The 18,529-nt window shown below is 40.9% G+C and overlaps 1 protein-coding gene across 1 annotated transcript; it reads right to left on the bottom strand.

Moving 5' to 3' along the window:
- Positions 1-605: 605 nt before the first annotated feature.
- On the bottom strand, positions 606-18,479 carry LOC125225452. The gene is made up of 9 exons (XM_048129189.1): positions 18,098-18,479; positions 17,474-17,699; positions 17,204-17,412; positions 16,768-16,882; positions 16,582-16,682; positions 15,706-15,900; positions 9,142-9,259; positions 8,296-8,405; positions 606-855 (listed from the first exon to the last, which is right to left on the bottom strand). The coding sequence occupies exons 1-9, from the start codon at positions 18,191-18,193 to the stop codon at positions 676-678; spliced, it is 1,350 nt and encodes a 449-aa protein (XP_047985146.1). The 5' UTR covers positions 18,194-18,479; the 3' UTR covers positions 606-675.
- Between the last annotated feature and the right edge of the window lie 50 nt (positions 18,480-18,529).

Genomic DNA, 18,529 nt, shown 5'->3' with positions numbered 1-18,529 from the left:
CTAACCACTGTTTTTGTGAAATCACCCCATAGTTTGGAGCAAAATTTTAACAGCGCCATTTATCTTGTCTCAGTTTTATTGCCTAGTGCCATCTACCGGACATCATTGCACTTAGACCGATACTTTTCATACGACTCATCGGACTAAAGTAAAGCTAAAACGCGTTCGATGTGTGTTTGGCACGCTCATGTTTCACACTTACTCCGCGCATAATATTGCTAAAGTTTATTTATTTCCTCTATAGTTGTGATATATATATATATATATATTATATATATTTTATATATATATATATATATATATATATATATATATTTTTTTTTTTTTTTTTTTTTCTTTAGGTAAAAACTATGTCCCGGGGCCCGTTTCTCGAAAGGTACAAGTCTTGTATTACAAGTGCGCGAACTGTCAAATCGTATAGGTTTTCATGGAAACACACTTGTTGTAATACACCTTGTTGTACCTTTCGAGAAACGGGCCCCTGGGGCAAGCGCAATTCGCAAGCCGTGAATCATTTTCTCTGCTTTCCTGATTCAGTTGAAAGTACCTTATAAAGGGGAACAATGTAATGTAATGAAATAAGTACCTTCCATGTGAACAAATTAGGGATTTATTTAATGTTTGTTTGTTCTCAGCTAAGTTTGTGTTTTTTTTTTTTGTAAACGTGCTCAACGCTCATGTGCGCGTCGCCGCCACCTTCACCTGGACAAAGATGGAGTCGTCTGGCGCGAGCCTCGCGCGCAGGCGCACGCGCGGCGGGGGGCGCCAGCGAGCCCGGCGGCGCGGGGCGGGGCTGGAGCTCGAGTTGTCGGCTCTCATGCTGATGATCATCTTCTTCTTGGTGAACCAAGGCGACTGTCAACGATGTATACAATTTGGTACGAAAGGGCAATGTTGGATTGTGTAAACTTTTCCATTTTTTGTACCGACTCAAAAAAAAAAAAAAAAAAAAAAAAAAAAAAAAAAAAAAAAAACCCGGCCAAGTGCGAGTCGGACTCGCCCACCGAGGGTTCCGTAAAAACCTTTAATAGTTGAATCATCAAATCTTATTCTTCTCTACAGACTTGACTAAATCCCTCAAGTCAATTTCCCACATAATAAGTAATATTTAATATACAATTTTATTATTAAACAACGTCCAAAGAAAATCAAGACAATTCGACTTCAATAGTTTACGTTACAACATTGTCGCCAGGACGCTCCTGATCCTGACCCAACCCCATTATATCAGGAAAAACGCGATGTAGGAAATGAGCGTTCAACGTACAGCGACATAATATCTATCTTCAAATTAAGTAAACTAATGTGCGCGAGCGCGAGCTTACAGTATGGAAGATGATTTTTATGGAATAATTACTTATTGCGTGAACCGATTTTAACCATTTTTCCTGTTTTTGAAAGCAGGTATTTTTATTGTTATTCTGTAAAATATACAGGTACAATAAACGCCCGCAAGGGTGGTGAAATTCAAAATGTAAATTGAAAGGTTTTTTTTATAAAAAAAAAAAAAAAAAAGATTTCAAGATACGTGTACGATTTTATTTTTCCTGTAATATTTATTATAATAGCCATATTTGGTAAAAAATTTAATCTTTTAAGTTCTCGCCTCGAACGTATTGACGTTCTGACTCTATATAAAATCGTAAATAATATCATTGATGCCCCGTCGTTGTTAAGCTCTCTTTCCTTTAGGGTACCCCGTCGTCGTGAACGAACTTGTAGACAGAAACCTCTTTTTCATATCACCCGCAGTGGGACAGCTTATGCTAGGAACTGTTTCATTAAAAGGGCGTGCAGGACGTATGACAAGAAATTTAGTCACATTGATAAATTCCATGAAAATGTATGCAGTTTTAAACGCTTATCATTGCAATGTATCACAGTGTTATAGATATTTGTAATTTTGGTTTGCTTAATACGGTTTTCTTCTTCTGTTTTTGATTGTATTCTTTTTCTCTTCTTCTTCTCCTTTGCCTTTATCCCATCATTTGGGGTCGGCTCTCCTCGTTCTCATGCGCCAGGACCGTCTGTCCTGGGTTGTCTGTGTGTTCAATTGGGCTCGCTCTAAATCCTTTGACACGGTGGACCACCAGGTGGCAGGCCGGCGCCCTGGTCCTCTTTTGGTCTCCTGAAGGGCTAGTGCCTTTTTAACGACATGGTCATCGTCGCGTCTCATAATGTGACCATACCACCGCAGCCTCTGTTCGGTGAGTTTCTCCGTGATGGGCGCTATCTTGAAACTTCCTCTGAAGTGTTCATTCCGCACTTTATCAAGTCTAGTATTCTTTTTATTTTGTTTTTTTTTTCTTTTTTTTCTTTTCTAAGTAGTTCATTCGAGTTTGCACTTCACATATTGAAAATGTATCGAGCTATTATCTACTTATATCATGTTATGGTTTGTAAGTAATATTCTCTTTAAGGAAACTGTAAGTCTGCAATTTAAGTGCTTTAATCTATGTCAATCTACATATATGCGACTGTTTGTTTCTTATTAAATAAAATTTATGAATTTTCTTAGGTAAACTTCGGAGATAAGGGGGGAGGGTATTTTTTTTACATTTTCCTATAAATACAAAAATTTTTTTTTTTCCATAACAAAAAAATTATAAAAAAAATACTTTTTATATGTACAGTTTGAGCTCTTTCTAACGATACCCCACTTGACATTTACAGTTTGCCCCCCTTTCGTTTTGGCCATTTTTAAATTAAGAAAAATAATACTTTCAATTTGTAGAGAACGGACAAAGCGGCACTATAAGGGTTCCTTTTGTACCTTTTTGGTACGGAACCCTAAAAAAAAGAGGGGGGTCAGATCGGTTGATTTTTGGATTTCGTACCAAAAGGTAGGTACAAAAGGAACCCGCCGGCTGTCTGTCTGTACTTATATCTGTATGAAATTTGGAATAGTTATGAACACTTTTAATGGCCAAAATGCATGGAGGGCAAAAAATTTCAAATTACTAGGGGCAAGTGGGGTATCGTTAGAGAGAACTCAAATGGAAACGAATGGAGATCAAAACAATTTTTAACCGAAAAAAAAAAGAGGTTCTCAATTCGACTGATTTTTTCGTATGTACAATCAGCCTGCGTATGGTTGGGTGGGGCAAACAGGTCAATAATAAGGCGAGGAACAGGGCTGGTGGCTGGTACCGACTAAAAAAAAATAATGATCTGGAATATAATTTGGAATATTTGGATGTTTAGATTTTACTGCAATCCGATAAGAAATCTGATTTGAAAGGTTTATTATTTTTGCTTTTTAGTTTCTCCGTGTTTTCTAACGCGCTTATTTTTTGAAGGCGGTTATATTCATTTTTTGATAAAAAAAAAATTACCGAAAAACTTTTATATTTTAACTTTCAATTTAACCAGTCTTGGAGATGTTTTATCGTACTTCAAATGAATACGATATTTTACGTAAAATATCTCCTTTTAGTTAGAGATACAACGAATAGTTGTTTGGCCGGATACCGGATACCGAATATTCGGCCTAACCATCTACTAACCTAACCGAATATTTGGTATCCGGCCGCCGAATATTCGGACAGCAGAATTTTACCTACCAATACCTACAATTTCAGCAGGGAGCGGGCGCGTCGTGCAGGTTTTGACTGTATTTCTTAGATGTAAATACAGGGGCTGTTGGATACGATGGGTTATCTACTAGAATTATAAACAGGGAGCGTACTTTTCGTGCCGATGACATCAATTTGACGTCACGCTCCATATAGGGTGATCACAAATTGTTTTATTGTTAATTATTAATCATTAGTCATCAATCATTTTAAGTTATGAATTTCTTTGCATGGTAATGAATGCAAGAAGAATGTGTGCTTTACGTTAGAGAGACATTCTCTTTTCTACGTATGTATTGTAATGTGTTGTTAACAATACTATTTAATTCAATTTATTTATAAAAACAAATCAAATAATTTTATTCACGTTTCACATTTCAAGTAGGTATTATTTATGCCACATGTAAATGGACTACTGTATTTGAAGTAATTTGTATACGATTAAAATGATTGACGACTAATGATTAATAATTTACAATAAAACTATTTGGGATCATCCTATACGGAGCGTGACGTCAGATTAATGTCATCGGCATGAAAAGTACGCTCCCTGATTATAAAACTCTGTGCATCACACATTGCCAAAATATTAGCATATTTAATTAACTTATCCTTCACAGAAGGTACTTTTCCTGAAAAACTCAAATGCTCTATTGTAAAGCCCATGCATAAGAAGGGTGATATTACCGGACTCAATAATTATGGCCCAATTACCCTTGTACCAATCATTTCAAAAATTTATGAAAAAATAATGTGTAAAAGGTTGAATAACTTCTTTGATCAGCAAAATGTATTAAAATGTGAACAAAATGGATTCCGAAAAAATATGTCTACGTCATTAGCTGTATTTAAACTTGTAAAAACTGTAACGGAGTGCGTCGATAAGGGTGAAATAGTCATAGCCTTATTTTTTGATATGACGAAAGCTTTTGACTTTAGTACACCATGATAGACTAGTTAATAAGTTAAATAAGTATGGCGTACGGGGAGTTGCCGAAAAATGGATAAATAGCTATTTAAAAGATCGTGTTCAATATACTGAAATCACCCAACTTAAAGCAGATAATCGTATTAAATGTTTTAAATCAGAGTCAAAATCTAACAGGTACGGGGTACCGCAAGGCAGTGTCCTCGGTCCTTTACTATTTCTCACATACATCAACGATCTCCCGGATATTATACCACATCAGTGTATTTTATTTGCGGATGACACGACAGTCATTATAGTAGAGGAGATATAGCGTTGGGGGTCATAATAATTCCCACAGAACCGAAGTTTGGTTTTTTTAGTTCTCTGTGTGTGTCTTTATGACATACTAAAAATATAGTAAAATATATTTCTGCAAAATACGTTTTTTCGACCGCCAAAAGTTGTATGAAAAATTACTATGAAAAAAAAAATCCTAAAATTTAAACATCGTCTCTGGTATCTACTTATGGGGAATTAGGCGGCAAAAAAGTTTTTAACGTTGATGTTTATCAAAAATATAACAATTTTTTACTATTTTAATAAAATAAAAACAGATAAAAATCATACATTTGATGAAGGGAAGTGATTGAAACATAAATTTCAGCAATATTATTTTTTTCATAGGTACCCCACCATGGTAAATACGGGTACGATCCGCCTGGTGATAAGCAGTCACGGTAGCCTATGACGTCTGCCACTCTAGAGCCTCCACATGCGCGTTGCTGGCCCTTTAGGGTACCTTTCCACCAGAGATGCGCTACGTGGATGAGTTTGATATCCACCAATCATGTTCATTGTTCCACAAAGTATAGCTCTAGTGGGAACGGGTTCGACTAAGCTGATTGTGGATATCAGATGCATCCATAAACACATCTCTGGTGGAAATACACCCTTAAGAGTCCTCAGCTAGCTCGCAGGATAAGGAGCGTCCGCGGGAGAAAAATCCTCCTAAGCCTACATCGGAAACAGATGCCGTAATCTCACTGTCCAAGGCCCTAAGTCACGCGGCCCTTGTAGGCCAAAGAAGCGCTGACTGGACTTCGTGGGAGCGGACATGCAAGAGAACAATCTCAAGCCTGAGGATGTCGAAGACCGGCCAAAGTGGAGAAGACAGCAGGAAAGCGGATCCTGGCGCTAGGCGGGGAAAACGCTAGATTGAAGAAGCCGCAGTGTGCGACCATATACGGGTCCATCAGGGTGTGCCGTATTTATCATAAACTTGTATTTCGGTGAGGTTCAATGTAAGTACATAAATTGTCGCATCCCAAACAAAAACTCTCGATAAAGTATTATATCGAACACGAGAAAAAACTAAAATCTAATAATCATCGGTTTTTCTAGTCAGAAATCTGCCATCCGCACACCCTGGACCCGTATATGGTCGCACACTGCGGCTTAGGAGGATTTTTCTCCCGCGGACGCTCCTTATCCTGCGAACTAGCTGAGGACTCTTCATCATCATCATCATATCAGCCCTTTATCGCCCACTGCTGAGCATAGGCCTCTCTTTTAGTACGCCACTTCTCCCGGTCCTGGGCTAATCTCATCCAGTTGTGACCCGCAGTTTTTCGGATGTCGTCGACCCAACGAGCCAACGGATGCCAGGCACTTCTTACATTTGTTAGCGGCCACCATTTCGTTAACATTTTGGTCCACCTGCCAGGACTCTTAAGGGTGTCTTTCCACCAGAGATGTGTTATGGATGCGTCTGATATCCACAATCAGCTTAGTTGAACCCGTTCCCACTAGCGCTATGCTTTGTGGAACAATGAACATGATTGGTGGATATCAAACACATCCACGTAGCGCATCTCTGGTGGAAAGGTACCCTAAAGGGCCAGCAACGCGCATGTGGAGGCTCTAGAGTGGCAGACGTCATAGGCTACCGTGACTGCTAATCCCAGGCGGATCGTACCCGTATTTACCATGGTGGGGTACCTATGAAAAAAATTATATTGCTGAAATTTATGTTTCAATCACTTCCCTTCATCAAATGTATGATTTTTATCTGTTTTTATTTTATCAAAATAGTGGAAAATTGTTATATTTTTGATAAACATCAACGTTAAACACTTTTTTGCCGCCCAATTCCCCATAAGTTGATACCAGAGACGATGTTTAAATTATTGGAATTTTTTTTTTCATAGTAATTTTTCATACAACTTTTGGCGGTCGAAAAAACGCATTTTGCATAAATATATTTTACTATATTTTTAGTATGTCAAAAAGACACACACAAAGAACTAAAAAAACCAAACTTTGGTTCTGTGGGAATTATTATGACCCCTCCCATACAAATGCTCGTACAACTCCTCTACTATTATCAAGGGAAAAGATCCCGAGGAACTGCAAAATGAAGTAAACTTAACGGTACATAAAGTAATTGACTGGCTAGAGAAAAATTATTTAAAAGCCAACCTCTCTAAGACCAAATTTATGCGCTTTCATACTTATAAAGCCCCATCTATTAATTTTAATATTCAATATAATAATGAATCAATTTTAGAAGCAACAAATACAAATTTTCTTGGAATTACTCTTGATAGTCTCTGTGACTGGAAGCCTCACATAGACAATGTCTGTAAAAAAATTAGTAGTTTTATATTTGCTCTGCGCCATATAAGACAAGTGGCATCTGAAGAAACGAGTATTACTGCATACCATGGTTACGTTTCGTCTGTCCTACAGTATGGACTGATGTTATGGGGAAATTCAGTACATGTAAACAAGTTGTTTATTTTGCAAAAAAAAATGTCTAAGAGCAATTTGTGGTGCCTATGTATTAGACTCATGCAAGCCTCTATTCGAGAAATTACGACTGCTCACATTACCATGTCTATACATTAAACAGTTAGCCATATTTGTAAAATCAAACCCAGAACAATTTCCTAAAGTTAGCGACAGAGTACAACGAACAATGAATGAAGGAAAATTAGTGTTACCGAAAACAAATCTGTACTACTGTAGAAGGAATGCCTACATAATGGCCATCAAAGTTTTTAATCAACTGCCTGCTGAACTACGTAACTTGCCTTTGAATCGATTTAAAGCTCAACTCCACCAATGGCTTACTCTTAGAGTATTTTACTCAGTAAACGAGTTCTTCGCTTACAATGAGGACTCTTATTATTAAGACATTAGTTAGTAAGTTGCATGGTAGGTATAAGTAGTTAAAGAATTTTGAATTCTTGACTGTTTAAAATTCGCACGCCTGGAAAGGTGTAATATGTAGAACTATCTATAAGACCATTTTGTAACCATATTACTGCGAATAAACCATTTGTATTGTAGTGTATTGAAAAAGCTTTTTATAGACGTTTTTAAGTAGACTAAATTTGCAACAATATGATACTTAAATTGTGTCTGTAGATCCAATAGTCTATGAGATTAAGCCTTTCAAAGTTTATCATTTTTTTCGACGCAATATTTGCAATATTTTAGACGACTCGAACTAGGGACTTCGGGCTGGCCAATCCATGACGTCGATGCCGACCTCTCTTAGGTACTCCTTAGTGATCCGGGCTGTATGCGGCTGAGCGTTATCTTGCATGAACAAGAACTCATCGCCGACATAACCCGCAAATAGGACCACATGATTGACCAGATCTCCTCTATATCTATTTTATGGTTGGGTCATGTTTTATTCTTGCCGTGCTTTTAAAGTACATAACACCAAAATAATCGTTGTCAATTTTCGTTGTCAAAAAACTCCCAACTCAAAAAAAAAGCAATGACTACCAAAATTGTTACCTTGAGCTTGTTGAAGAAGTTGTTGACGAGACAGTCGACGAAGAGCTGCGAGCGGTCGCAGCCGTGCGGGCGCGTGTCGATGTCCGGGTTCTCGTGGAAGCGGTTGGCGGCTGCAACACACAGCTGCTGCACGAGTGGCCTCCGACACGCGACACGCGGCCTGCAGCTGCCAACAGTCGCAGCTGCAGGTCGCGTGTCGACGACCGGGTTCTCGTGGAAGCGGTCGGCGGCTGCAACACACAGCTGCTGCACGAGTGGCCTCCGACACGCGACACGCGGCCTGCAGCTGCCAGCAGTCGCAGCTGCAGGTCGCGTGTCGACGACCGGGTTCTCGTGGAAGCGGTCGGCGGCTGCAACACACAGCTGCTGCACGAGTGGCCTCCGACACGCGACACGCGGCCTGCAGCTGCCAGCAGTCGCAGCTGCAGGCCGCGTGTCGACGACCGGGTGCTCGTGGAAGCGGTCGGCGGCTGCAACACACAGCTGCTGCACGAGTGGCCTCCGACACGCGACACGCGGCCTGCAGCTGCCAGCAGTCGCAGCTGCAGGTCGCGTGTCGACGACCGGGTACTCGTGGAAGCGGTCGGCGGCTGCAACACACAGCTGCTGCACGAGTGGCCTCCGACACGCGCCACGCGGCCTGCAGCTGCCGGCAGTCGCAGCTGCAGGCCGCGTGTCGGCGACCGGGTGCCCGTGGAAGCGCTCGGCTGCTGCACGAGTGGCCACCGACACGTGAGCTGCGGCTGCTGCTGGAGCAGGCGCAGCACGCAGCCACGCGCCGCGTGTCTGCCTCCAACCTCTGCTACACAACTTACTTAAGTGCTCATAGTGGCGTAAACTACCAACCTTCGGCGCATTCAGTAGTTTCCTTGATTAGTTGCGGTATTAAGTCAGTTTTGTAGTAATACATCCTTATCATCTCGGACATGACAGGCAAGATGAAAAATCCGTGGTCATCATCCATCTGAAAACGCCATTATGGACTAATATACTTAAATGTTGTTACTACGATTATTTTCACATTCATCATTTATAAATTTAATCGATTCTAATAATAGCTCGTCTTTTCCTTAATAAATGAAAAGATAAAGTCTAAGATATTTGTCATTTATATTTAATTATGTTATTCTTAAAATTGTCATTACCATCCACTATTGAAATACCACGTTTGGTGTGAATTCTTGTCCGTGAGTTGATGCTTTTCGTTTGAGTAATATATGTACTCAAATGTATTAATATGTATTGTTTCTATAAGTGTGATCCTGTAATTGGCTTTCTATCTTTTATTCAGTAGTGTTATATTGTAATAGTAGCTGTTCGATCTCCATAAACTAAAATAAATAAATAAATGATATGCGTACTTGAAATATGTGACGTTATCTGGGTAAGATAAGGTCCCCAACCTTATTATCGATGGCGCTTACGTCCCGCGGCGTCGTATTTGTACATTTTGTACACGAACATCCGCTTATAACGCCGTAAGCGCCATCGACAATACCCAGATATAATGGCACATATTATGCAATCGGCGTTTAAAGGAGGTCAAAAAGCCGGCCAAGAGCGTGTTGGGCCACGCTCAGTATAGGGTTCCGTAGTTTTCCGTATTTTTCTCAAAAAGTACTAAACCTATGAAGCTGAAAATAATTTTCCTAGAAAGTCTTTATAAAGTTCTACTTTTGTGATTTTTTTCATATTTTTTAAGAGCGTTATAACATTTCGGCGTCGGGCGAAATTAGGTATTTTACCCGCCGCGCGAGCCCAATATGCGGACCCTTTCTAGCAAGTCTTATCACTCGCTCGCACTACAATAATGGACAAAACAATCTTGATCCTTTCTATGGAATTTTGATAACAACCACAATCTACTATCTCGATATAAACTTTTGGTTTCTAATAAACATTATTTTGTACGAAAATACGAGAATATAGCGCGAAAGAATATCAATTATGTTAAAATTTGTTTAAAAAATTAAAGTAATAATTATATTAACTTTTTAACAAAAAATAAAACCGCGTTCAAAAATAAGCGCGTTACAAAACACGGAGAAACTAAAAAGCAAAAAATAATAAACCTTTGAATTCAGATTTCTTATCGTATTGCAATAATCTAAACATCCAAATTATAAACAAATCAATTATTTTTGTAGTCGGTACCAGACCTGTTCGTCGCCTTGCTATTGCCTGTTTGCCCCACCCAACCATACACAGGCTGGTACCGACTCCAAAATTAATTGATTTGTTTATAATTTGGATGTTTAGATTATTGCAATACGATAAGAAATCTGAATTCAAAGGTTTATTATTTTTTGCTTTTTAGTTTCTCCGTGTTTTGTAACGCGCTTATTTTTGAAGGCGGTTTTATTTTTTGTTAAAAATTTAATTTATTTGTTGATTTTTAGTGGTTCCTAGTGATATTATATGTATCAGTCCGAATATATGTAAAGTAGTGAAAGAATTATCCTTTAACTCCTAACCATTGAGGAGTTGACCTTCCATCATCAGCTCAGCCACATAAAATTACTACCGTCAGGCGTAAATACTGGTGTACCTTTGAAAAATACACTAAAAACATTACATGTGCCTATAACATTTGAAGAGTTCCCTCGATTTCTCCAAGATTCCATCATCAGACCCTGACTTGGTGCCAATGGGACCATCTCGGGGTTATACCCGTTCGATCAAAAAAAAAATTTTGAAAATCGGTCCACGATTCTCGGAGATATCGAGTAACATACATACAAAAAAAAATAATAATAAAAAAAAAAAAACATTCAGTCGAATTGAGAACCTCCTCCTTTTTTGAAGTCGGTTAAAAAGTAGACTCCATCCCAAATATTTGCTTTTGTTATATGATTAGAGTAAAGTATATATTAATATGATGATAAAATAAGACAAATACAATTCTAATTACTTCAAGGTGGTGCTCAGGGTCTGATGATGGAGCCAGATGGTGGTCACCAATACTAATGAACAATATGACTATACAACTTCGTGGTTTACATGTCATTCTAGCATTTTCACTTTCACATTTCAAGTGCATATACCACGAGTATAGGTTTTCGGGTGTGCTGATTTAAAAATTAATGACCGATTTGGAATCTGACATTGCTGACTGTCACTTTGACACAAAAGTCGTCATGGGTGTCGTAAAATAGGTTTTAGGGGTGCTGATTCCAAAATTAATGACCAATGTGGAATCTGACATTGCTGACTGTCACTTTGACGCAAAAGTCGTCATGGGTGTCGTCAAATAGGTTTGCGGGGGTGCTGATTCCAAAATTAATGAACAATGTGGAATCTGACATTGCTGACTGTCACTTTGACACAAAAGTCGTCATGGGTGTCGTAAAATTGGTTTTAGGGGTGCTGATTCCAAAATTAATGACCAATGTGGAATCTAACATTGCTGACTGCCACTTTGACACAAAAGTCATCATGGGTGTCGTAAAATAGGTTTTAGGGGTGCTGATTCCAAAAATAATGACCAATGTGGAATCTAACATTGCTGACTGTCACTTTGACACAAAAGTCGTCATGGGTGTCGTCAAATAGGTTTCCGGAGGTGCTGATTTGAAAATTAATGACCGATTTGGAATCTTGACATTGCTGACTGTCACTTTGACACAAAAGTCGTCATGGGTGTCGTCAAAAAGGTTTCCGGGGGTGCTGATTCCAAAATTAACGACTATTTTGGAATCTCACAGTGCTAATTGTCATTTTGACACAAAAGGAATCATGGGTGTAGTCAAATAGTTTTTAGGGGTACTGATTCCAAAATTAATGAAATGATTTAAAAAGTAATGACCGATTTGGAACCTGACATTGCACAGTACCCCTGGAAACCTATTTGATGACACCCATAACGACTTTTATGTCAAAGTGACAGTCAGCAATGTCAGATTCCAAATTGATCATTAATATTGAGATCAGTACCCATGAAAACCTATTTGAAGACCCATGATCACTTTTGTGTCAAAGTGACAGTCAACAGTGTCAGATTCCAAATTGGTCATTAGTTTTCAAACACCTCCGGATACCTATTTGACGACACCCATGACGACTTTTGTGTCAAAGTGACAGTCAGCAATGTCAGATTCCAAATTGGTCACTAATTTTGGAATCAGCACCCCCTAAAACCTATTTTACGACACCCATGACGACTTTTGTGTCAAAGTGACAGTCAGCAATGTCAGATTAAACATTGGTCATTAATTTTGGAATCAGCACCCCCTAAAACCTATTTTACGACACCCATGACGACTTTTGTGTCAGAGTGACAGTCAGCAATGTCAGATTGAATATTGGTCATTAATTTTGGAATCAGCACCCCCTAAAACCTATTTTATGACACCCATGACGACTTTTGTGTCAAAGTGACAGTCAGCAATGTCAGATTCCACATTGGTCATTAATTTTGGAATCAGCACCCCCTAAAACCTATTTTACGACACCCATGACGACTTTTGTGTCAAAGTGACAGTCAGCAATGTCAGATTCCAAATTGGTCATTAATTTTGGAATCATCACCCCCTAAAACCTATTTTACGACACCCATGATGACTTTTGTATCAAAGTGACAGTCAGCAATCTGAGGTACTACATATTCGTAATCTGAAAGTAATCAAGTCAATAATTTCAGTTATTTTGAATCGACTATGATTCCGAATTATTGGTAATAGTAATGATTGTATAGATGATTAGTGATTCCTTTACATGTAATGGTAATTTACCGTTTCACTTGATTACATTACAAGTAATCTGACACCCAGCAGTGTCAGATTACAAAGTAAAATCAAGTAATCGTGTAATCCGGAATCGATTACGATTTCCCCATCTCTGGGTTTAGTTATATGGTTCATTGGTACTGGTGACCACCATCTGGCTCCATCATCAGACCCTGAGTACCACCTCTTGTCAAAGGTCTTGTTGAGACGAACCCAACGAGCCTAAACACGAAGTCGTTTACTTACATGGTTCACTGGTACTGGTGACCACCTTCTGGCTCCATCATCAGATCCCGAGTACCATCTTGATGTGTCTTATCATCTTGACCGTATTGTAATTTTCACATTTTTATCATCACAATGTTGTAATACTTTAACATTCAAACATAACAAAGTATTACAAAAGCAAATATTTACGGATCTAGGATCAAATTCGTTGGTCGCTGTTTACACACACACAATGCGAGGATAGCCCGTGTATAAACAAGGCGTCCGACCCACACAACGATAAATATTCTCGACGTTTGCGATGAAAACTCGGAGACCAAAGCGACATACGTCTTACCTCCTCGAGCTCCGGCGCGGCACTGAAATCGCAGGCGTCCGTCGCCGGTAAAATAGCGACAGGAAGGCTAGTTTTCAAAAAATTGGCAAAAAATCATGATAAAATATTATAACGACAAATGGATAACAGCAGTTTAAGCACATTGTGCAGATTATTTATATACTAAAATAACTTCGATAACATGTAGATTTTCGGAGAAATGATCACTTGTTTCGATGTATTTTCAAGACAAAATTGAGTTCGTTTTACTTTCAATTTCTCAATTTCAAAGGATTAAATGATAAATATTGTTTAATGGGCCTAAAGTACAAGATATTAGGAATTTAAATTTACCGCATTTATGAGAGTGAGCTTATCAAATTGTACATAATAAGAGCTCCGAAATCTGTGCTTCGCGCGGTTTTTCCTAAACGAGCATCAGAAAAAAAATCATTACTAATTGAAAACGCTTTTTCATCCATATGTTTTTTAATGAACCGACAGTTAATTAAATTTTCTAACTGAAACAAGTACTTTAACTGTCTTTTAGTATGAGTAAAGTGTACAATTTTGCCGATAAATATTGTACATTTTACAATATATCGCCTTTTTTTGTCATAGCGCTCTTAAACATATGGTTCAAAAGTTAGAGGCGGGGGACACACTTTTTTTTCCTTTAGGAGCGATTATTTCCGAAAATATTAATAAATAAATATTATAGGACATTCTTACACAGATTGACTGAGGCCCACGGTAAGCTCAAGAAGGCTTGTGTTGTGGGTACTCGGACAACGATATATATAATATATAATAGGTACATATAAATACTTATATACGTAGAAAACATCCATGACTCAGGAACAAGTATCTGTGTTCATCACACAAATAAATGCCCTTACCGGGATTCGAACCCGGGACCGCGGCGTAGCAGGCAGCTCAGAAAAAGTCAGTCCCCACTTTGTAAACCCTTATTCATTTTTAAATACCTATCCAAAAATATATCACACGTTGGGGTTGGAATGAAAAAAAAAATCAGTCCCCACTTTGCATGTATGGGGGGTACCCTAACAAAACATTTTTTTCCACTTTTTATTTTACCACTTAGTCGGCGTGATTGATATACATATTGGTACTGAGATTATCGCGGACGGACGGACGGACGGACGGACGGACGGACGGACGGACCCACAGACAGACACACAGACACACAGACACACAGACAGACAGACAGACGGACGGACGGACCCACAGACAGACACACAGACACACAGACACACAGACAGACAGACAGACAGACGGACGGACGGACGGACGGACGGACGGACGGACGGACGGACGGACGGACGGACGGACGGACGGACGGACGGACGGACGGACGGACGGACGGACGGACGGACGGACGGACCCACAGACAGACACACAGACACACAGACACACAGACAGACAGACGGACGGACGGACGGACGGACGGACGGACGGACGGACGGACGGACGGACGGACGGACGGACGGACGGACGGACGGACGGACGGACGGACGGACGGACGGACGGACAGACAGACAGACAGACAGACATGGCGAAACTATAAGGATTTCTAGTTGACTACGGAACCCTAAAAAAGGCGTGGGTGGTGTGGTATTTGAGGTGAAGCCGAAAATTGTTAATACAGATTCCAAGAGTATTTTTTGACTCAATTAAACACCGTTGCATACAATAATTTTTCTACGACCATGCTCTTAGTTTTTAATAGTTTACTAGAATAGGTAACATTTGTGAAATTCTCACTGTTTCCTGTATTTGGACGTAAAGGTTTGCACTGCCAGCGCTCGAGCCAGCTGCCCAAAGCCATCCCCCGCCGCCGGCATCCCGCGCACGCGGAATCTTCATTGGAAAACGAACTTTCCAGTGACATGTTGCATGTACAAAGACACAAACGAAACTACAACGCGAGAATTTGAACGCCGCCTGTGTGCGTTGGAACTCTTGAGCGGTCAACAGCCACCAGAACGCGGAACTCTGTTCTGTCAGAGTTCAGACCGCTCTCTGTCTGCGCACGCTCTTAGAGGAGACTTTTGTCGGCCTTACCTGATTGGGTAAGGATCAGTAGGTATGGGTTAGTATAGTGTAGCGGCGGTCGGTTACCCAGCCCATGTCGACGAAGAGGCAGCACCAGACGCAGCCCTGCAGCGCGGGCGGCGCGGGGTCGCCGTGCGGCGGGGAGACGCGCGGCGGGCGGGCGGCGCGCGCCAGCACGGCGTGCAGCGGCAGCCCCTCCAGGTCGGCGCACACGCGCAGCCAGCTCACCAGCGTGTCGATCAGCTGCGCCTTGTTCCGAGCCTGATCAATCAACTTTAATGTTCCACTTTTGATTGTTATCATCATCATCATCTTTCACCAGCCCTTATTCGAGTCACTCGGGGTCGGCGCAGCATGTCTTCCCCTTCCCTACATCTTTATCACCCGTCATTTCATCGTTCCAGCCTTTTTTTCACAAGAGTGCGGGGTAATTAGACACACACAATTTTTTACTTGATATCTTACGCAGGCTGGTGGATGGTGGAATTGATCTAAACGACCAACTCAACTGATAAACCTCAGTTCAATTAAGATCTAAAAAGTCATTTTATTCAATAGTTTGGTTTTAAAGTGGGAACATCCCTTAAGTCTACTTATAAGTCCGTTTTCACATTATCAGATCCGATATCGGAAGTCGGAAGGATTTCAATGAAAAAAATCCAAGATGGTGCCTGTAATTTGTAATGTATGGGATATCGGTCCGACATCCGATATCGGATCGGATAATGTGAAACTGAAAACGCACTAAGGCACATGACAAAAGTATTTTAATTTAACATCCGCAGATACTTTTAGAATTGCCAAAAAATTGGTCAGTCGCCATAAAAGAAAACGAAACGTTGGTGCGAGTTGATGGAGAATTATAAATCGTGATAAGAAAAGTTTAGTTGTAGGAGAGGGGTGTTAAATGTTAGCTAGAGAAGAGACAGTAAGGCCCCTCACCGTCACGTCCTGGACGTCTTCGCTGATGAGGCACTCCTTCAGCAGCCGGGCCTGCTCGCAGTCCGGCACGGGGCCGTCCAGCGGGCTGTGAGGGTAATTCACTGCAAAAGGTAGGATTTTGTGTATGATAATATCGATACGTTACTTAACTATGTGTTTGTTTTCTTTGTCGTATAGTATAGGTACCATAGATGCACCGGCTGGTCATTAGTGTGATTCGCGGGATCCTCCAGTGCTCGAGGTACTTGTCCATCTCTTCTACCACCACGGCCGGGTTGAACCACCCTTCCAAGTCATCTAACTGCAACCATAACAATATGTTATGTTATGTATGCAGATATTGCCTTTTGTTTTGGTCACAATATGTTTAGTTACGATATTTACAACTCCGTCCGTGATTAAGACAAGATGAGCCGCCGGTAGGTATGTAGAAGGGCGCGGTGACTGCAACGTCAGCCGGCATTTCCCATACCTAATACAAGTTGCAATTAGGCTGCAGTACGTCTTCTGAATCAGTCCTAAAGAGTTTCATTTTTAATTTAAATTTTATCAGCCGCTAAATATGCCTTATCAGCTGATTAATTAAAACTCAGCGGTCCGACAGAGCCCAGCACACGCTCACCCAGCCCATGCGCAGGAAGAAGCAGCCCCAGACGCAGTCGTAGACGTCGTTGTCGAACTGCGGGTAGAGGTGCGGCTTGCTGGAGTAGAGGCGCAGGTCGAGCGCGCGCACGCCCCACCTCCCCTCCCCCACCGAGCCCAGCACACGCTCACCCAGCCCATGCGCAGGAAGAAGCAGCCCCAGACGCAGTCGTAGATGTCGTTGTCGAACTGCGGGTAGAGGTGCGGCTTGCTGGAGTAGAGGCGCAGGTCGAGCGCGCGCACGCCCCACCTCCCCTCCCCCACCGAGCCCAGCACACGCTCACCCAGCCCATGCGCAGGAAGAAGCAGCCCCAGACGCAGTCGTAGACGTCGTTGTCGAACTGCGGGTAGAGGTGCGGCTTGCTGGAGTAGAGGCGCAGGTCGAGCGCGCGCACGCCCCAGCGGTCCCACTCCAGCGCGCACGCCTGCAGCACCGGCCGGATCGCCTTGTCGTAGTACTCGCTCTTGCGCACGTTCTGACATCATGCAAAAACCTTACCATTCTACACTCACACAAACTTATTATATGATAAGCAGAAGATAACTTGTTTAATTATATATTTTCAAGTTTTTGACAAAAAGAGTCTTCAGAGAGTTCGAGTCCTGTGGTAAAGGGCATTTATTTGTGTGCACAGATATTTTGTTCCTGAGTCATGAATGTTTTCTATGTATTATAAATATTTGTTTATTATATATTTATCGTTGTCTGAGTACCCACAACACAACACAACACTAGCCATCTTGAGCTCACCGTGAGACTCAGTTAGCCTGTGTAACAGTGTCCTAATAATATTAATTTATTTAAACTTAAGTGAATGTAAAACAAGCTTGCACATGCATCAACACTATCAACAGATACCAGGTGGATACTTACTTCATTTTCCCTTCTTACTAAGTCAAAAGAATTACAATATCTAATGACAATAACCATTAAAACGTTTGTCATAAAAAGGTACGTATAAAAGGTCATGTCACAAAATCACAACAGCCACCAATGCCACCGAGAATGACGCCACCAATGCCACCGAGAATGACGCCACCTACGCCACCGAGAATGACGCCACCAACGCCACCGAGAATAACGCCACCAACGCCACCGAGAATGACGCCACCAACGCCACCGCGGGATCGCGATCGCGCTCGTCTCGGGCTCGGGACGCGGACGCAGACGGCTCTCTTACATGTCACATATATTTGGACTAAAACGGCTTATAAAACTGGTTTTGCAGCTATAAACTCAGCCATATTATACTTTATCGGAATTGAAAATTTTAATGTAATTTTTTTATTACTTTAATAGTTTTAA

This window comes from Leguminivora glycinivorella, chromosome 1 (genome assembly GCF_023078275.1).
Source record: "Leguminivora glycinivorella isolate SPB_JAAS2020 chromosome 1, LegGlyc_1.1, whole genome shotgun sequence".
In the NCBI taxonomy this organism is placed as follows: domain Eukaryota; kingdom Metazoa; phylum Arthropoda; class Insecta; order Lepidoptera; family Tortricidae; genus Leguminivora; species Leguminivora glycinivorella.
The sequence above is the reverse complement of the archived record's forward strand: the minus strand, read 5'-3'. Positions and strand labels throughout refer to the sequence as shown.